This window comes from Bos javanicus, chromosome 2, assembly GCF_032452875.1.
Source record: "Bos javanicus breed banteng chromosome 2, ARS-OSU_banteng_1.0, whole genome shotgun sequence".
Lineage (NCBI taxonomy): Eukaryota > Metazoa > Chordata > Mammalia > Artiodactyla > Bovidae > Bos > Bos javanicus.
Window position 1 is genome coordinate 26,429,272 of NC_083869.1, and position 13,802 is coordinate 26,443,073.

The 13,802-nt window shown below is 33.8% G+C and overlaps 1 protein-coding gene across 6 annotated transcripts in view; it reads right to left on the reverse strand.

Annotated features, from left to right (window-relative positions):
* Positions 1-13,802, reverse strand: part of UBR3 (ubiquitin protein ligase E3 component n-recognin 3) — a 204,872-nt gene that overhangs the window by 39,723 nt on the left and 151,347 nt on the right. For 4 of the 6 annotated variants that reach the window (XM_061435648.1, XM_061435616.1, XM_061435633.1 and 1 more), the window contains 3 exons: positions 11,772-11,984; positions 9,854-9,990; positions 3,379-3,464 (listed from right to left, as the gene is read on the reverse strand). In XM_061435648.1, coding sequence (XP_061291632.1) covers positions 3,379-3,464; positions 9,854-9,990; positions 11,772-11,984 — 436 coding nt within the window. The remainder of the gene's footprint in view (positions 1-3,378; positions 3,465-9,853; positions 9,991-11,771; positions 11,985-13,802) is intronic. The other 2 variants (XM_061435641.1, XM_061435624.1) reach the window with 1 other exon arrangement.

Consider the following 13,802-nt stretch of genomic DNA (forward strand, 5'->3'; position numbering starts at 1 on the left):
GAAAGTTATGCCTTCAATTTTACATCTGCTTTGTCCTACATCTACTGCTAACCAAATTGGTGGTACTTATCTGTAGATACACTAATTTGTAACAAAAACTCCAAATTCACTTATTTTTCAAAATCTTGTTCAGAAACATCAAAAGCTTCACTAATTTTTACAAGCTAGATATGATCCCAAACTTCCAAATTTTCTAGAACTTTTTCCATACTCTACTTTAGAACTTAACACTTTATATCTTACATTATCTAGAACCAGTTTTATCTGTTGAATACAAGGTCCTTAATGCCTGAGCTTCCAGTGGATAAAGAGGCGGTCCAGAGTTCTGACCTAAGAATCAGGAGCAGAGCTGTATGTGCGAGGTGATCCACACGGATCAAGGGGGAAGGAGTAAGAGGGAACCAGCCAGCAAACTGGTGAAAAATAAAGGAGAACCCATGGTATACAAAGAAGGAATAAGGATTTGAGAAAATGTCTAAAGGAGTGGTCCAACACAAAATAAGATTCAGAGTGAAAGGCTGGCAAAGATAAGCAAGATAGCAGGACAGATGGCATGGCAGAGCCTGAAAAGATCCCAAGGCAACAGTGTGCAGTAATAGTGTGCAGTGACTAAGCCCATGGATGAATGTTTGTAAAGGTACTGCATCCTTTGGGACACTTAAGGGTAAGAGATATGTCTTACATAATTGAATTTAATGTCAGAGAGCTGAGTTCAACTGCAAGCTTTGACATTTTCCGCTGTATGACTTGGCAATGCAATCACTCTGAAGTTCAGTTTCCTTTTCTATGAAAAAGAGATAACATCTATTTCACATTATTATTCTAAAGACAATAATTTATGTGAAAGTACTTTATAAACTTTAAAAGTACAAATGTAAAGTATTATTAAAATACCATAGTACATTGCTATGTGAATTAATAATGCTCATTTTTTACTGTGGAAAATTTCCCAGATACGTATTTAGGAACCTTTACTCTGATTGGGTACTGGTCATTTTAGCTCAATACTAAAAAACTTATTTGAATATGAAAGTGCTGAAAGCCTTATTCCAAGAAAATTTGATTTTTCAGTATAAATTTTGCTGATAATATTTTCTGCTTTCATTGTGGTTAACAGAACAATCTCCTTCTCCACCTACCCTCACTGTGTGGTGTGTGTGTGGTGTGTGTGTGTGTGTCTCCATTCATATTTATCTCTCACTGTGTTAGTTGCTTTCTTGTGTCCAACTCTGCAACCCCATGGACTGTAATCTGCCGGGCTCCTCTGTCCATGGGTTTCTCCAGCAAGAATACTGGAATGGGTAGCCATTCCCTTCTCCAGGGGATTGTCCTGACCCACGAATTGAACCCCGGTCTCTCATATTACAGGCAAGATTCTTTACCATCTGAGTCACCAGGGAAGCCCAATTATATATCAGGCATTACACAAACCATTCCACATAACATTTATTAAATATTTTTTTGACTAAACTAAACTTCAATTTCATCAGGAATTTGTGATGGAACATTATTCCAAAAGTGTAACTTTCTTTATCATTTGCTTAATTAGTAGAGCATTTTCTCTTTCACCAGAATATTATGAAAAAAAGACAAGACTTTTTTAAATGATATATTTAAGAGGGAAACTAATGAATGGGATAGAAACTAATGAATGGGAAAAGGAAAATATCGACTTATGAGCAGACTCCAGAGAAATGAGAATTTTTATTTACTAATACCATTAGAGAACTACTAGAAGAAGAAAAAATGAGATATTTGATCTACTATTTCATAGGAATCTATGAAATACCATCAGTATGTTCTTGTGTTAAATTAGGTATGAGTAAGGCTTGAGTAAATAATAAATACATTAAGTTTATATACTTGCAATATAGTGTGATTTTATAGAACATATAACTTTCTGCACACATGATTCACAGAGCTGCTTTTACAAATAAATAGGATAAGTAATGCATAAGTAGCTGCACAATAATAAGTCATATGAAAACTAAAATCAAAACCATCATGTTGTACAACCTAAATACATAAATTGTTTTATTTGTCAATCATATCTTAATAAAGTTGGGAGGGAAGCTAACACAATTGATAAGGAAAAGAAGAAAACTAAAAACAGTATTAACTTGTATTTAGGATAAGCTTCATCATGACCGCTTCTATACGGTCACATTGAAATTTCATATTCACTAAATTAGAAAATAAAAAGAACAGAAGCCTGGAAGTAACTATCAACTTAATAATTCAAAACAAAATGGACAGTGATTACTGAAGTGGATGCTGTTAGACTTTTACTACTAATTTTAGTAGTAATTTTACTACTAATTTTAGTAGTGCTAATTTTAGCACTCTGGATAAATTCACCATTTACAAGCCTCTGTATAAATTTAAGTACCTCAGGGGAAAAAAAGTAGATTTTGAACATAAAACTAAAATTCCTTTACTAAACACTTTCTAATATAACAGTTTCTGAACTATTAAGTCAACCACTACCAAACAACAAATTAACAAGAAAGAATGAAAGCGAAATTATAGTTTCTACAAATTCAAATAGACTAGAAGCTAGTACTCAGATTTATCAACAGCTTCCCCTATAAAACATATTAAATCACTGGGTATAAGTAGTGTTTAAGTGCCTATGTCAAGGGGTTAATAAAGATTAAATACTTAGTAAACAATAATTTTTAAAACCTTAAACTTCTAAGTACAAAGTGATAACACAAAAATCTAATACAACTAGTAAGAATTTCAAAATTAACTTGGTTTAAATTTCACACAAGTTAGTATCTTTTTATTAGAAATTGCAAGGTATTTTTGATCAGTACTTTGCTTTGAAATAATTCCAAAATTACATATGTATCTTTCTAAAATAATATACATATTTTTTAAAACTTATATTGGTTTTTAAATAATTACTAGTATTTTAACATATTCATAAATAAGAGCAAACATCTACCATTTTAATATATTTGTATACATCAAAATACAGTACAAATCTGTTTACTGATTAATAGCAGCTACAATCCATAGGCGACACAAATTGTCTATAAAAAGTTTTTCTTAAGTCCACACAACATAAAAATTCTTTAAAAGAATTTAAGTTTGAGGACAATTTATAGTTGAGAATAATGTATTTTTAATTTTGAACCAATGTAATTCTGATTAATTACATTTACTTACTGAGTAATCACAGTATATAAAGAACTAAATATTCATGATTCTTCTAAGTACAAGATTAATGATTTAAAGCATAGAATCACTATTAAAAGTGATTATACAAAACATAAAAAGAATCTGAAAATACACTAAAAGACCACTTTGCCTGCATGTGCTTTCATGACATAATTAGAATTTTTTTTAAAGTTAGCACTGCTTAATACTTACTTAAACACGACCTTTTACCAGCTGTACTTGCACCACCTGAACATAAATTCCCTCCTCGATGAATTAATTCAAGTTCCAAGTTGGTTCTGTAAGCAAAGCATTAAAATGCATCTCGGTCATTAGGTTAAAGCAATACTTTTGTCTTATTGACATGTCTGAATTAACCTAAATAAAGTTCTTCAACTTTATTTGCAAAATTATGGTTTATGCAATATCAGTAACAATCATATTTTATCTGATTCTTAGAAATAAAAAAGGGGAACAATTTATCTACCCTTACTCATATGTTCATATTTATACCTGCAAAACTGCACACGTCAGAGTGTAATTGTTGCAAAATCCCAGCTGCTGGCAAATACTAAAAACTATGCCTTAAGGAAAAAAACTGCAACACATTTCAAAAACCTGCATATGAATCTGAAGAATCTGTACTCTGTCAGCCTCTGATTAGGTGGTTACTGGCATATAAAACACAAGGGCATACCAATTTTTTCTATCAGAGAAATGGTTATCACTCATTGGAGCTTAGATGGCATATAGAAACCAATATTAAGAAACAAAATCACTAACATCAAAGTGGATATGAACAACACATATAATTAACAGCAGTTTCTTTTATAGACTTCTAAAATTATAGTTTTATTAAAATATATAACTACTGACACTGCTAAACAATAGTATTGTTCATATAGATCTGGAATTACAATATATTTAGCAACTATTAGCTTAAAGAATACCAATAATTAGTAGATTGACATTTCAAAAATCAAACTGATGCAGAATCTAAAGATTTACTCAAAAGCAGTAACAGTAAAATAGCCAATTAATTTTGATAATAAATGAAAATTGAGTGATTGTGTGTATTTTTACTTCTACATTATTAACAAACTTAAACACACCTTTACTTGCCACAACTAAAACTGAATAAACCAAGTTTATATCCAAGATATGTATATGACACTAATAGTGAGATATCCTTTATCTTAAAAAAAAAAAAAAAAAGGCAACATTTCAAGCTTACTCTTTACAAGTGAATTCAGGAAAGAACAGTACCCTGTTTTATTTAAAACAAAACACTTTGAGATGGTTGGCTGTATCTTGAACATAGCGTGTTTTGAAACATTATTTTCATGTATTAACTTATAAATGCAAACTGTTAAAAATATTAATATTTCTAAATCTGTATATTTGCCACCCATTTCTAAAGAAATGCTTTAATCCTTTCTACTCAGGGGGGAGAAAAAGCAATTTAACATTGATAATGTTCCTGCTCAGAGCTCCATCTGGTTGCTGCTGATAAGGGCATCTGTGTGACAAGGGAATTTTCCACCCTTCAGGCGATTTGCATTGCTCACTGAACTTCTAAAAACCTACCAGCAAGGAAGCAGGGACAAGGATTTCATATTAGTGGACAGAAAGCGAGCGGAGACCAGCATGTGTTCCTTCATCAAGGGAATATAAATGAGATCAATACATTTTGTTTTCACAAATCTTCAGTTGCCTAATCTGTAGAAAAAAATTAATGGCTATATTCTCTTATAAAAACTAAGATTTCCTAGTTAGTACTTTTAACAGAGCTAACCAGAAACACAATTAATTCTTACAAATGAAAGTCAGAACCAGAATGTCAACTTTTATTTCAGCATAATTTGCAAAAGTATTCATTAAAAAATAAGTACAAGAACAAGTCTATTTATTCTATCATCAAATAAGATATTTTAAAGGATGATAAACATGTTACCAGAAATTTTATTTTTAAAGGATACTTGAAAGAAAACTGCCAAATGTAATTAGTTAACTTCAGATTATGGTTGTAAGATCTCCTGTACAACATTTCTTCTGAGTTAAAAAACAAAAAATACCTATCCAAAGTGTTAGAATAGTATGTAGAATTTTAAAAAATCACTATGTCAGAAGTCCTAGCAATCAGCTTTTCCTTATCTAATTTATAACAAAATTGGCCCCTTAAGTCTTGCTAGACAAAAGAATACACAAATGTGTCACATGCCCCACGTCTGCCCTTCCCTCACTGCTGAAAATCAAAATAGTATTCTGTTTCTGCCATCCTGAATGGATGATATAAAAATAAAGATGTATTGGATGCAGAAGTTTTTCAAGCCTTTTTGCTCCTGGAGAGAAGCAGACACAACTTTCTATATTTCCTAACACAAACACATTCAAATTAGTTTGGAAGGGAGAAAAAAAAAAAAAGAGAAAATCTCTGTATTTAAAAGAAAAATGAGAAAGACTGCTTAAAGCCTATCATGGTGGCCACCTAGACATACCCATACAAAAACTCCAACTATGCTCCAGTTTTTTTTGCTTCTCCAAGTATGCTTTCCCTTTTACCCCGTTTTTGGCACTAACATATTTTTGGAGCTATAATTTGAAAAATAAATGTGTGTATGAACACATACACACAGAGGGACACTGAAATACATACTCATATAATGTGGGTTCAAGGCCTGGGCCTGCCCCTACTAGTTGACCAGGTAATTTCGTTTCTCAGAGAAGAAAACATCTTCATCCATACCATGGCATGGCCTATATTATCAAATACTCAGCTCAAGCTCTAACTTATGCAGGAGTTAGGGAGAACTACTCCCTTTTCTTGGAACAGGAAGGAAGCATTTCTACATACTTTATATTTCAGTCAGCTCATCTTCCCTTTTGAAGTTTTGTAGCACTTTCTCAATATGATATATATTTTTAAACAAAATATATTCCATTTTAAACAGTTGTCTCTCCAACTAAACTGTAAATTCCTGGAGAGCAGGAGCCATTTCAAATACAGCTTCTAAATCCCTGATGGTACCTAGGAAAGTGTTCAAAAAATTCCCAGGAACTGACCCTCACTTTGTTTTGATATGTAACCAATGATAATATTCTCTAGTCTCTGTAATTTATTCTCTATCTTGTTGATCCTTCCTTTTGTTTTAAAAGGATTTATATGTAAACATATAGCTGATTCACTTTGCTACATAGCAGAAACTAACAACACTGTAAAGCAACTATACTCCAAGAAAAATAAAAATTTTTAAATACTTCCAATTAAAAACAAACTAATTAAAAATAAAAAGCATTCACAATTTGGGTTTTAGTAATCATTCTTTTTATTTCAAATATAATTAGTTTATAAAGTTTAAACTTACAACACAACCAATGTATAAAGCAAGGTGCATTCACTCTACTGAACAGTTCATCCACTCAGATCTTATAGATACCTCTCCATCTACATTCAATTACTCATATATCACCTTCTTTCCATGTTTCTCACTATATACAGGCTAAGTACTACTCACTAATAATTCTAAGCTAAATATAACTTTGGGTCCAAAATCTTTAGAAAAATCAATTACTCGAATTAGTGTGATTCATTATTTCAATAATGAAATAATAAATTGACATTGAAATGGAGAAAGCTTTGTTCCCCAAAATTAACTTTCCATAATCCATCTGAATGACTGATAACTGCAACAAAATGCTTCTTAGAAATACATTAAAATTTGAATACAGTAATTTTGACTAATTTCAATGTGACAAAAAGAGACCATTCCAACAATTTCTTCTCTGCTGCCCTCAGAAAATCCTCCACAGCTTTACCATACAAATAAAATTTAAAACAAAGAGAAACATATTGTCCTACCAAAAAAAAAAAAGCTTGAAAACAATTATTAAAAGAAAAAGCTTTACATGCTAGTTACCTACTAGAAATATTTTGTTTCTAAACATCAAAAACTTTAAGCTCCCCAAAGAGCAAACAAAATTACTTATATAGATAGAAGAAATTGAGTTCTGGGAAACTAGGGCTGTATCTCATTCAAATTACAAATGTCAAAAACAAATACATTCACACTAGACACTATAGAGGAGAAGGCAATGGCACCCCACTCCAGTACTCTTGCCTGGAAAATCCCATGGACGGAGGAGCCTGGTGGGCTGCAGTCCATGGGGTCGCTAAGAGTCGGATACGACTGAGCGACTTCACTTTCACTTTTCACTTTCATGCATTGGAGAAGGAAATGGCAACCCACTCCAGTGTTCTTGCCTGGAGAATCACAGGGATGGGGGAGCCTGGTGGGCTGCCGTCTATGGGGTCGCACAGAGTCGGACACGACTGAAGCGATTTAGCAGCAGCAGCAGTAGCAGACACTATAGAATGACTATACATTTAAGAATCACAACATTTAATTCAAAAGTTAAATAACTGAAATTAATTTTATTTCTAAACATTTTTTAAACTATTTTAAATCTGCTAAATATTTCAATGCTTACCTTTTACGCATAAAAATGATCATAATCTATAATCATAAGTATTTAATGAACCAAGATTATACAGTAGGCAGAAGATAACTGTAAAGATCTGGTTTACTACCTTGAAAAAGTTACATCTTATTCAAATAGAATACAACATGCTTTGTTCCTTCATGTATTTGTTAATTTTTCAGTCACTTCGTTTTATGTGTTTCTTTTTAATGATTAAGTAAAACTTAGAGAAGGCATGCAATCTCACTGTAAGAACACTACAACGGCCTGGGTAATTTTAACCAAAGGATAAAGTTTTTAAAGGTTATATACTTTCACTTTTGGAATCACTATATTGTTGCTTTAGAGTTTATCACTAAGGATCAGAGAAGGAAGGGAAGATAGGAGAGTATATTTTCTACATTTCTCTACATGCAGCCTTAGGAAACATTTGCTATCTGTCCCTGCTTCTATATAAAAAAGAAAAACAAAAATATGTTGATTCCAAAAGTCTCCCATTATCACAGTAAGCTTTCTAAATATTTCTATTACAAATTATATAAATATATTCTATAAATACTTTATATATTTAAAACCAAGAAATAGGAATTCCAAAATTTCTACCAAATTAATTTAAATCAAATTATTTGATTTATCATAATATGGCAAAATTCCACATACAGATCATTCCCACTGAACCAGGATTTTCTTTTAAGATCAGTCCTAATAAAATCAAAGGCATGAATATACAAGTAACATAAATGTGTGTGTATGTTTATATGTATACATATATAGATATAGAGAGAGCATAAAGTCTACATCCATCCCAGTCTTCTACAACATTATTACCACAATATCATACAGAAGTTTTATAAAACCTTGAAACAGGCAAAATTAAATTACATTCAATTTAGTTTTCACATAAAGTATACTTTACTGCAAGTATGCAATTGGTAACCCTTCAGAGACAAAATGTTAGATTAATTGTTATATCTCTCCTGAAAGCATTCAGGATAAATATCAACAACAGCTTAAGAATGGCAGACTAGAAAGTTACTTTCCCAACCATCAGATCCCTTTATATCAATCTCTGTCCAATATTTGCATTCTTAGACCAAAAATTTTCTTATTTTTGTTTTCTTATCTTGAGGTCTAACTCGTTGCAATTTTCTTAAATCTGGTTCCATTTTTCCTAGGTTCAAAAGAGTACAGAGACCATTCACTCTTTCCTTACCCTCTACTCAGGAGTGGAGCAGAGAATGGCCATGATGAACAGCATGTATATATGACTTATAGAAGCTGAACAAAGAACGCTATCCCTGAGTTCTAGTCCTACTCTACCACTAATTTGTTGCATGACTCAAGTCATATTACTTCTCTAAATTTACCTATTACAATATTACTTCGGCAAAATACCAAGTATGCTTCTAGAGATATTCAAGGGTCGACGATATCAGATCCAGCAGAATATGCTTACAAGTTCTTAACTGTACTTGCAGCTCTCCTATTTTTTTTTTTTTAATGTGTCTCTATTTTCATTCAACTAAGTTTTCTAAAGTTCCTATTTAGAATTACTTTTTAGGTACTGAACACCTACTCAGTCAATTAGACTATTTCTACCTAATCTGAAAGATAAGTATTTGCCTCCATTTCCTTGAGTCTCTGGTAGCTACTCATAAAGGTTTAAAACATGCCTGATCAAGAGATCAGGAAACAAGAGTTTCTTCTCCTTTATCTGACTTTCTAAACAACCTATAGTCTTTCAGAATATTACTAGATCTTTCACAAGCTTAAAACAAACCAAATAAGTTTTTCTTACTGTTCTTACTTCTTTTTTTAGAAATTAAAAATACTTAACATATTATAATTCTTCAGTTATTAGTATTATTGCTTTTTGACAGGACTTGAACAGTGATTTCTTAACAACATATTTCATATATAATAGTCACATGCTTTGAGGTATGTATCTGTCCCCAGATGTGAATAATATACTTTTCCTCACATACCCTATGATGATTAATAACACTTAAACCAATATATTATTAAAATAAAAACACCTAAGGAAATGAAAACTGTACTTTTATAGACTTCCTCGGAGGTTCTAAAACTAGTCATAATGCCAACCACATTAAAAATATGCAATCTTTCTTCATATAAATATGAATGACAAAACAATAAAATCAACTATTATTACTAAGTAAATATAAAAGTATATACTATATATACCTACCTAGCAACAGAATACATAAAGAGAAAATCATTATCTGGTGAGCCTGGAGTCTTGCTATAATCTCTGTATTTCTTCTGAGTGGTATTTTTTATATCTTTCATTACAGATTCCATTTCTTTACTTAAGTTGGTTTCTGACTGTAAAAAAAACACAAACATATATAAAAAGTTTATGTATATTCATTTTCTCTAATAATAGTCTAACACTACAGTGTTTATCGTTTAAGCACACTATGAAATTAAGGTTTAAAAATCAAAACAGATAAATATAGGCTATCAGCTAAAAATATATTTAGTATACCAAAATAAAACAGATCAAGAAATATTTTCTCTTATCTTAGAGACATTTTAAAGAGCCTCTTGATGAAAGTGAAAGAGGAGAGTGAAAAAGTTGGCTTAAAGCTCAACATTCAGAAAACTAAGATCATGGCATCTGGTCCCATCACTTCATGGCAAACAGATGGGGAAACAGTGACTGACTTTATTTTGGGGGGCTCCAAAATCACTGCAGATGGTGACCACACCCATGAAATTAAAAGATGCTTACTCTTTGAGAGAAAAGTTATGACCAATTAGCTAGCTTAATAAAAAGCAGAGACATTACTTTGCCAACAAAGGTCCATCTAGTCAAGGCTATGGTTTTTCCAGTAGTCATGTATGGATATGAGAGTTGACTATAAAGAAAGCTGAGCGCCAAAGAATTGATGCTTTTGAACTGTGGTGTTGGAGAAGACTCTTGAGAGTCCCTTGGACTGCAAGGAGATTCAACCAACACATCCTAAAGGAAATCAGTCCTGAATATTCATTGGAAGGACTGATGCTGAAATTCCAATCCTTTGGCCACCTGATGTGAAGAACTGACTCACTTGAAAAGACGCTGATGCTGGGAAAGACTGAAGGTGGGAGGAGAAGGGGACAACAGAAGATGAGATGATTGGATAGCATAACCAACTCAATGGACATAAGTTTGAGTAAACTCTGGGAGTTGGTGAAGGACAGGAGGCCTGGTGTGCTGCAGTCCATGGGGTTGCAAAGAGTCGGACATGACTGAGCAACTGAACTGAACCATAGAAGTTTCCATGCTTATAAAAAATCTTTCATTTAAGCACATTTTTTTCAGGACTAATACTAATGTGCCTTACTTTAAGCATATTTTAAACACATAAAAATTTGGATTTGCAAAAGAAAAAACCACAGAGACGCAAATCTTAGTCTTCAATTGAGAAAAGGGAGTAGCTTTGAAATATGAATTTGTTTAAAAAGTCAGATATGCACAGGTTTCACAAATTTACTGCATTTACTGTGCATACCTCTCACTTCTCTCAGGTATCACAACATAAATCTGTGATAAAAATGAAATAGTCAAGAATATAAATCAAAAAAATAAATCCTACTGAAAGAGATAAAAGATGGGCTCACTCATATCAAATTTCACAGTAAAACTGACTTATGGTAGATGCTTCGATCATATACACAATATTTGACCTCTCTAATGCACAGAAATATGTGTGTAAATCCATACTTACAAAGTGTGTGTGTGTGTGTATAAATATATCACCTTAATTCTAATATACCTAATGGACATATTTTTAAAAGATTAGACTGTGCTTTACATTGCAAGATATAGATAACGTTTAATTTCATTTTTAAATATTTCAACATAACCATATCTAAGCTTATAGAATTTCATGATTTGGAAGGCATATACTAAAATTATAACAACTGATATTAAGGAAAAGTATAGCCTTTAGCAATAATTTGTTCTATTACTCGGATTTTTGTTTTTAATAACCACCAACGGAAAAGAAACACTCTAAAAGCAATTTCTACTAAATGTATGAAGGTCCAGAGTAACAGAAATGGAACAAAAATTACAGCTGAAAAGCAGAGCTAAGTTAAGCAGGATATTTCTGCCTTACACTGATGCTTACTGGGAAAGCTCCCGGACGTCCTTGCAGCTCCTCCACTTCCTTTATGAGATCTTGTATGCTTTTGTTACTAGGACGCTGCCAAAGGTGGTTTTCAACATTGCTTCCAGGATAACAAGGAAGAACACTGTTAGCAAACTGCCTACAGAGAGGACATGTGAATTCTCCTTTGTCCACTGAGAAGCCCTGAAGAACCTGGTCATTCTAAAAGATGAAACAAACATACAGTTATATGATGCATACTTTTACAGAAAACAAAATTAACATCTCTACATTTTAGAGTAAATAAATAAACCATACAAAAAAGATCTCTACTGCATGTCATAAAAACAAAGTCACTTAACTCTTGAGCTTATCAAATCATTTCTTTACAGTCATAGCAATCACGCAACACTTGCCATCACCAATGAACTGCTCAAGTATCCTACTTTTCTCTCAGGAGGAAACATTCAAATAATGATCCAATCAATGTGAAATGTGAATTTAAGATAAAGGATAACTCAAAAGCAGGTCACATTAGAGTGAATCACCTTCCACTTACACCATGCCCTGTTTTCATCATCTATAAGTGACTATTGGAAAGATTAGCCCAGTGCTCATGTCACTGGAGCAGAACAGACAAGCTTCTGAGAGTATATAAGCCCAAAAAGAAAAAAAAAAAAAAAGAGGAGCTATCCCACATTGAAGTTCAGGAAGGGCGGCACTGAGGAGATACCCCTGGTCCAAGGTAAGGAGCAATGGCTGAGCTTTGCTGGAGCAGCCGTGAAGAGATACCCCACGCCCAAGGTAAGAGAAACCCAAGTAAGATGGTAGGTGTTGCAAGAGGGCATCAGAGGGCAGACACACTGAAACCATACTCACAGAAAACTAGTCAATCTAATCACACTAGGACCACAGCCTTGTCTAACTCAATGAAACTAAGCCATGCCCGTGGGGCAACCCAAGACGGGCAGGTCATGGTGGAGAGATCTGACAGAATGTGGTCCACTGGAGAAGGGAATGGCAAACCACTTCAGTATTCTTGCCTTGAGAACCCCATGAACAGTATGAAAAGGCAAAATGATAGGATACTGAAAGAGAAACTCCCCAGGTCAGTAGGTGCCCAATATGCTACTGGAGATCAGTGCAGAAATACCTCCAGAAAGAATGAAGGGATGGAGCCAAAGCAAAAACAATACCCAGCTGTGGATGTGACTGGTGATAGAAGCAAGGTCTGATGCTGTAAAGAGCAATATTGCATAGGAACCTGGAATGTCAGGTCCATGAATCAAGGCAAATTGGAAGTGGTCAAACAAGAGATGGCAAGAGTGAATGTCGATATTCTAGGAATCAGCGAACTGAAATGGACTGGAATGGGTGAATTAACTCAGATGACCATTATATCTACTACTGCGGGCAGGAATCCCTCAGAAGAAATGGAGTGGCCACTATGGCCAACAAAAGAGTCCGAAATGCAGTACTTGGATGCAATCTCAAAAACGACAGAATGATCTCTGTTCGTTTCCATGGCAAATCATTCAATACCACAGTAATCCAAGTCTATGCCCCAACCAGTAACGCTGAAGAAGCTGAAGTTGAACAGTTCTATGAAGACCTACAAGACCTTTTAGAACTAACACCCCAAAAAGATGTCCTTTTCATTATAGGGGACTGGAATGCAAAAGTAGGAAGTCAAGAAACACCTGGCTGCTGCTGCTGCTGCTAAGTCGCTTCAGTCGTGTCCGACTCTGTGCGACCCCATAGACGGCAGTCCACCAGGCTCCTCCTTCCCTGGGATTCTCCAGGCAAGAACACTGGAGTGGGTTGCCATTTCCTTCTCCAATGCATGAAAGTGAAAAGTGAAAGTGAAGTCGCTCAGTCGTGTCCGACTCTTAGCGACCCCATGGACCACAGCCCACCAGTTCCCCCGTCCATGGGATTTTCCAGGCAAGAGTACTGGAGTGGGACACCTGGAGTAACACGCAAATTTGGCCTTGGAGTACGGAATGAAGCAGGGCAAAGACTAATAGTTTTGCCAAGAAA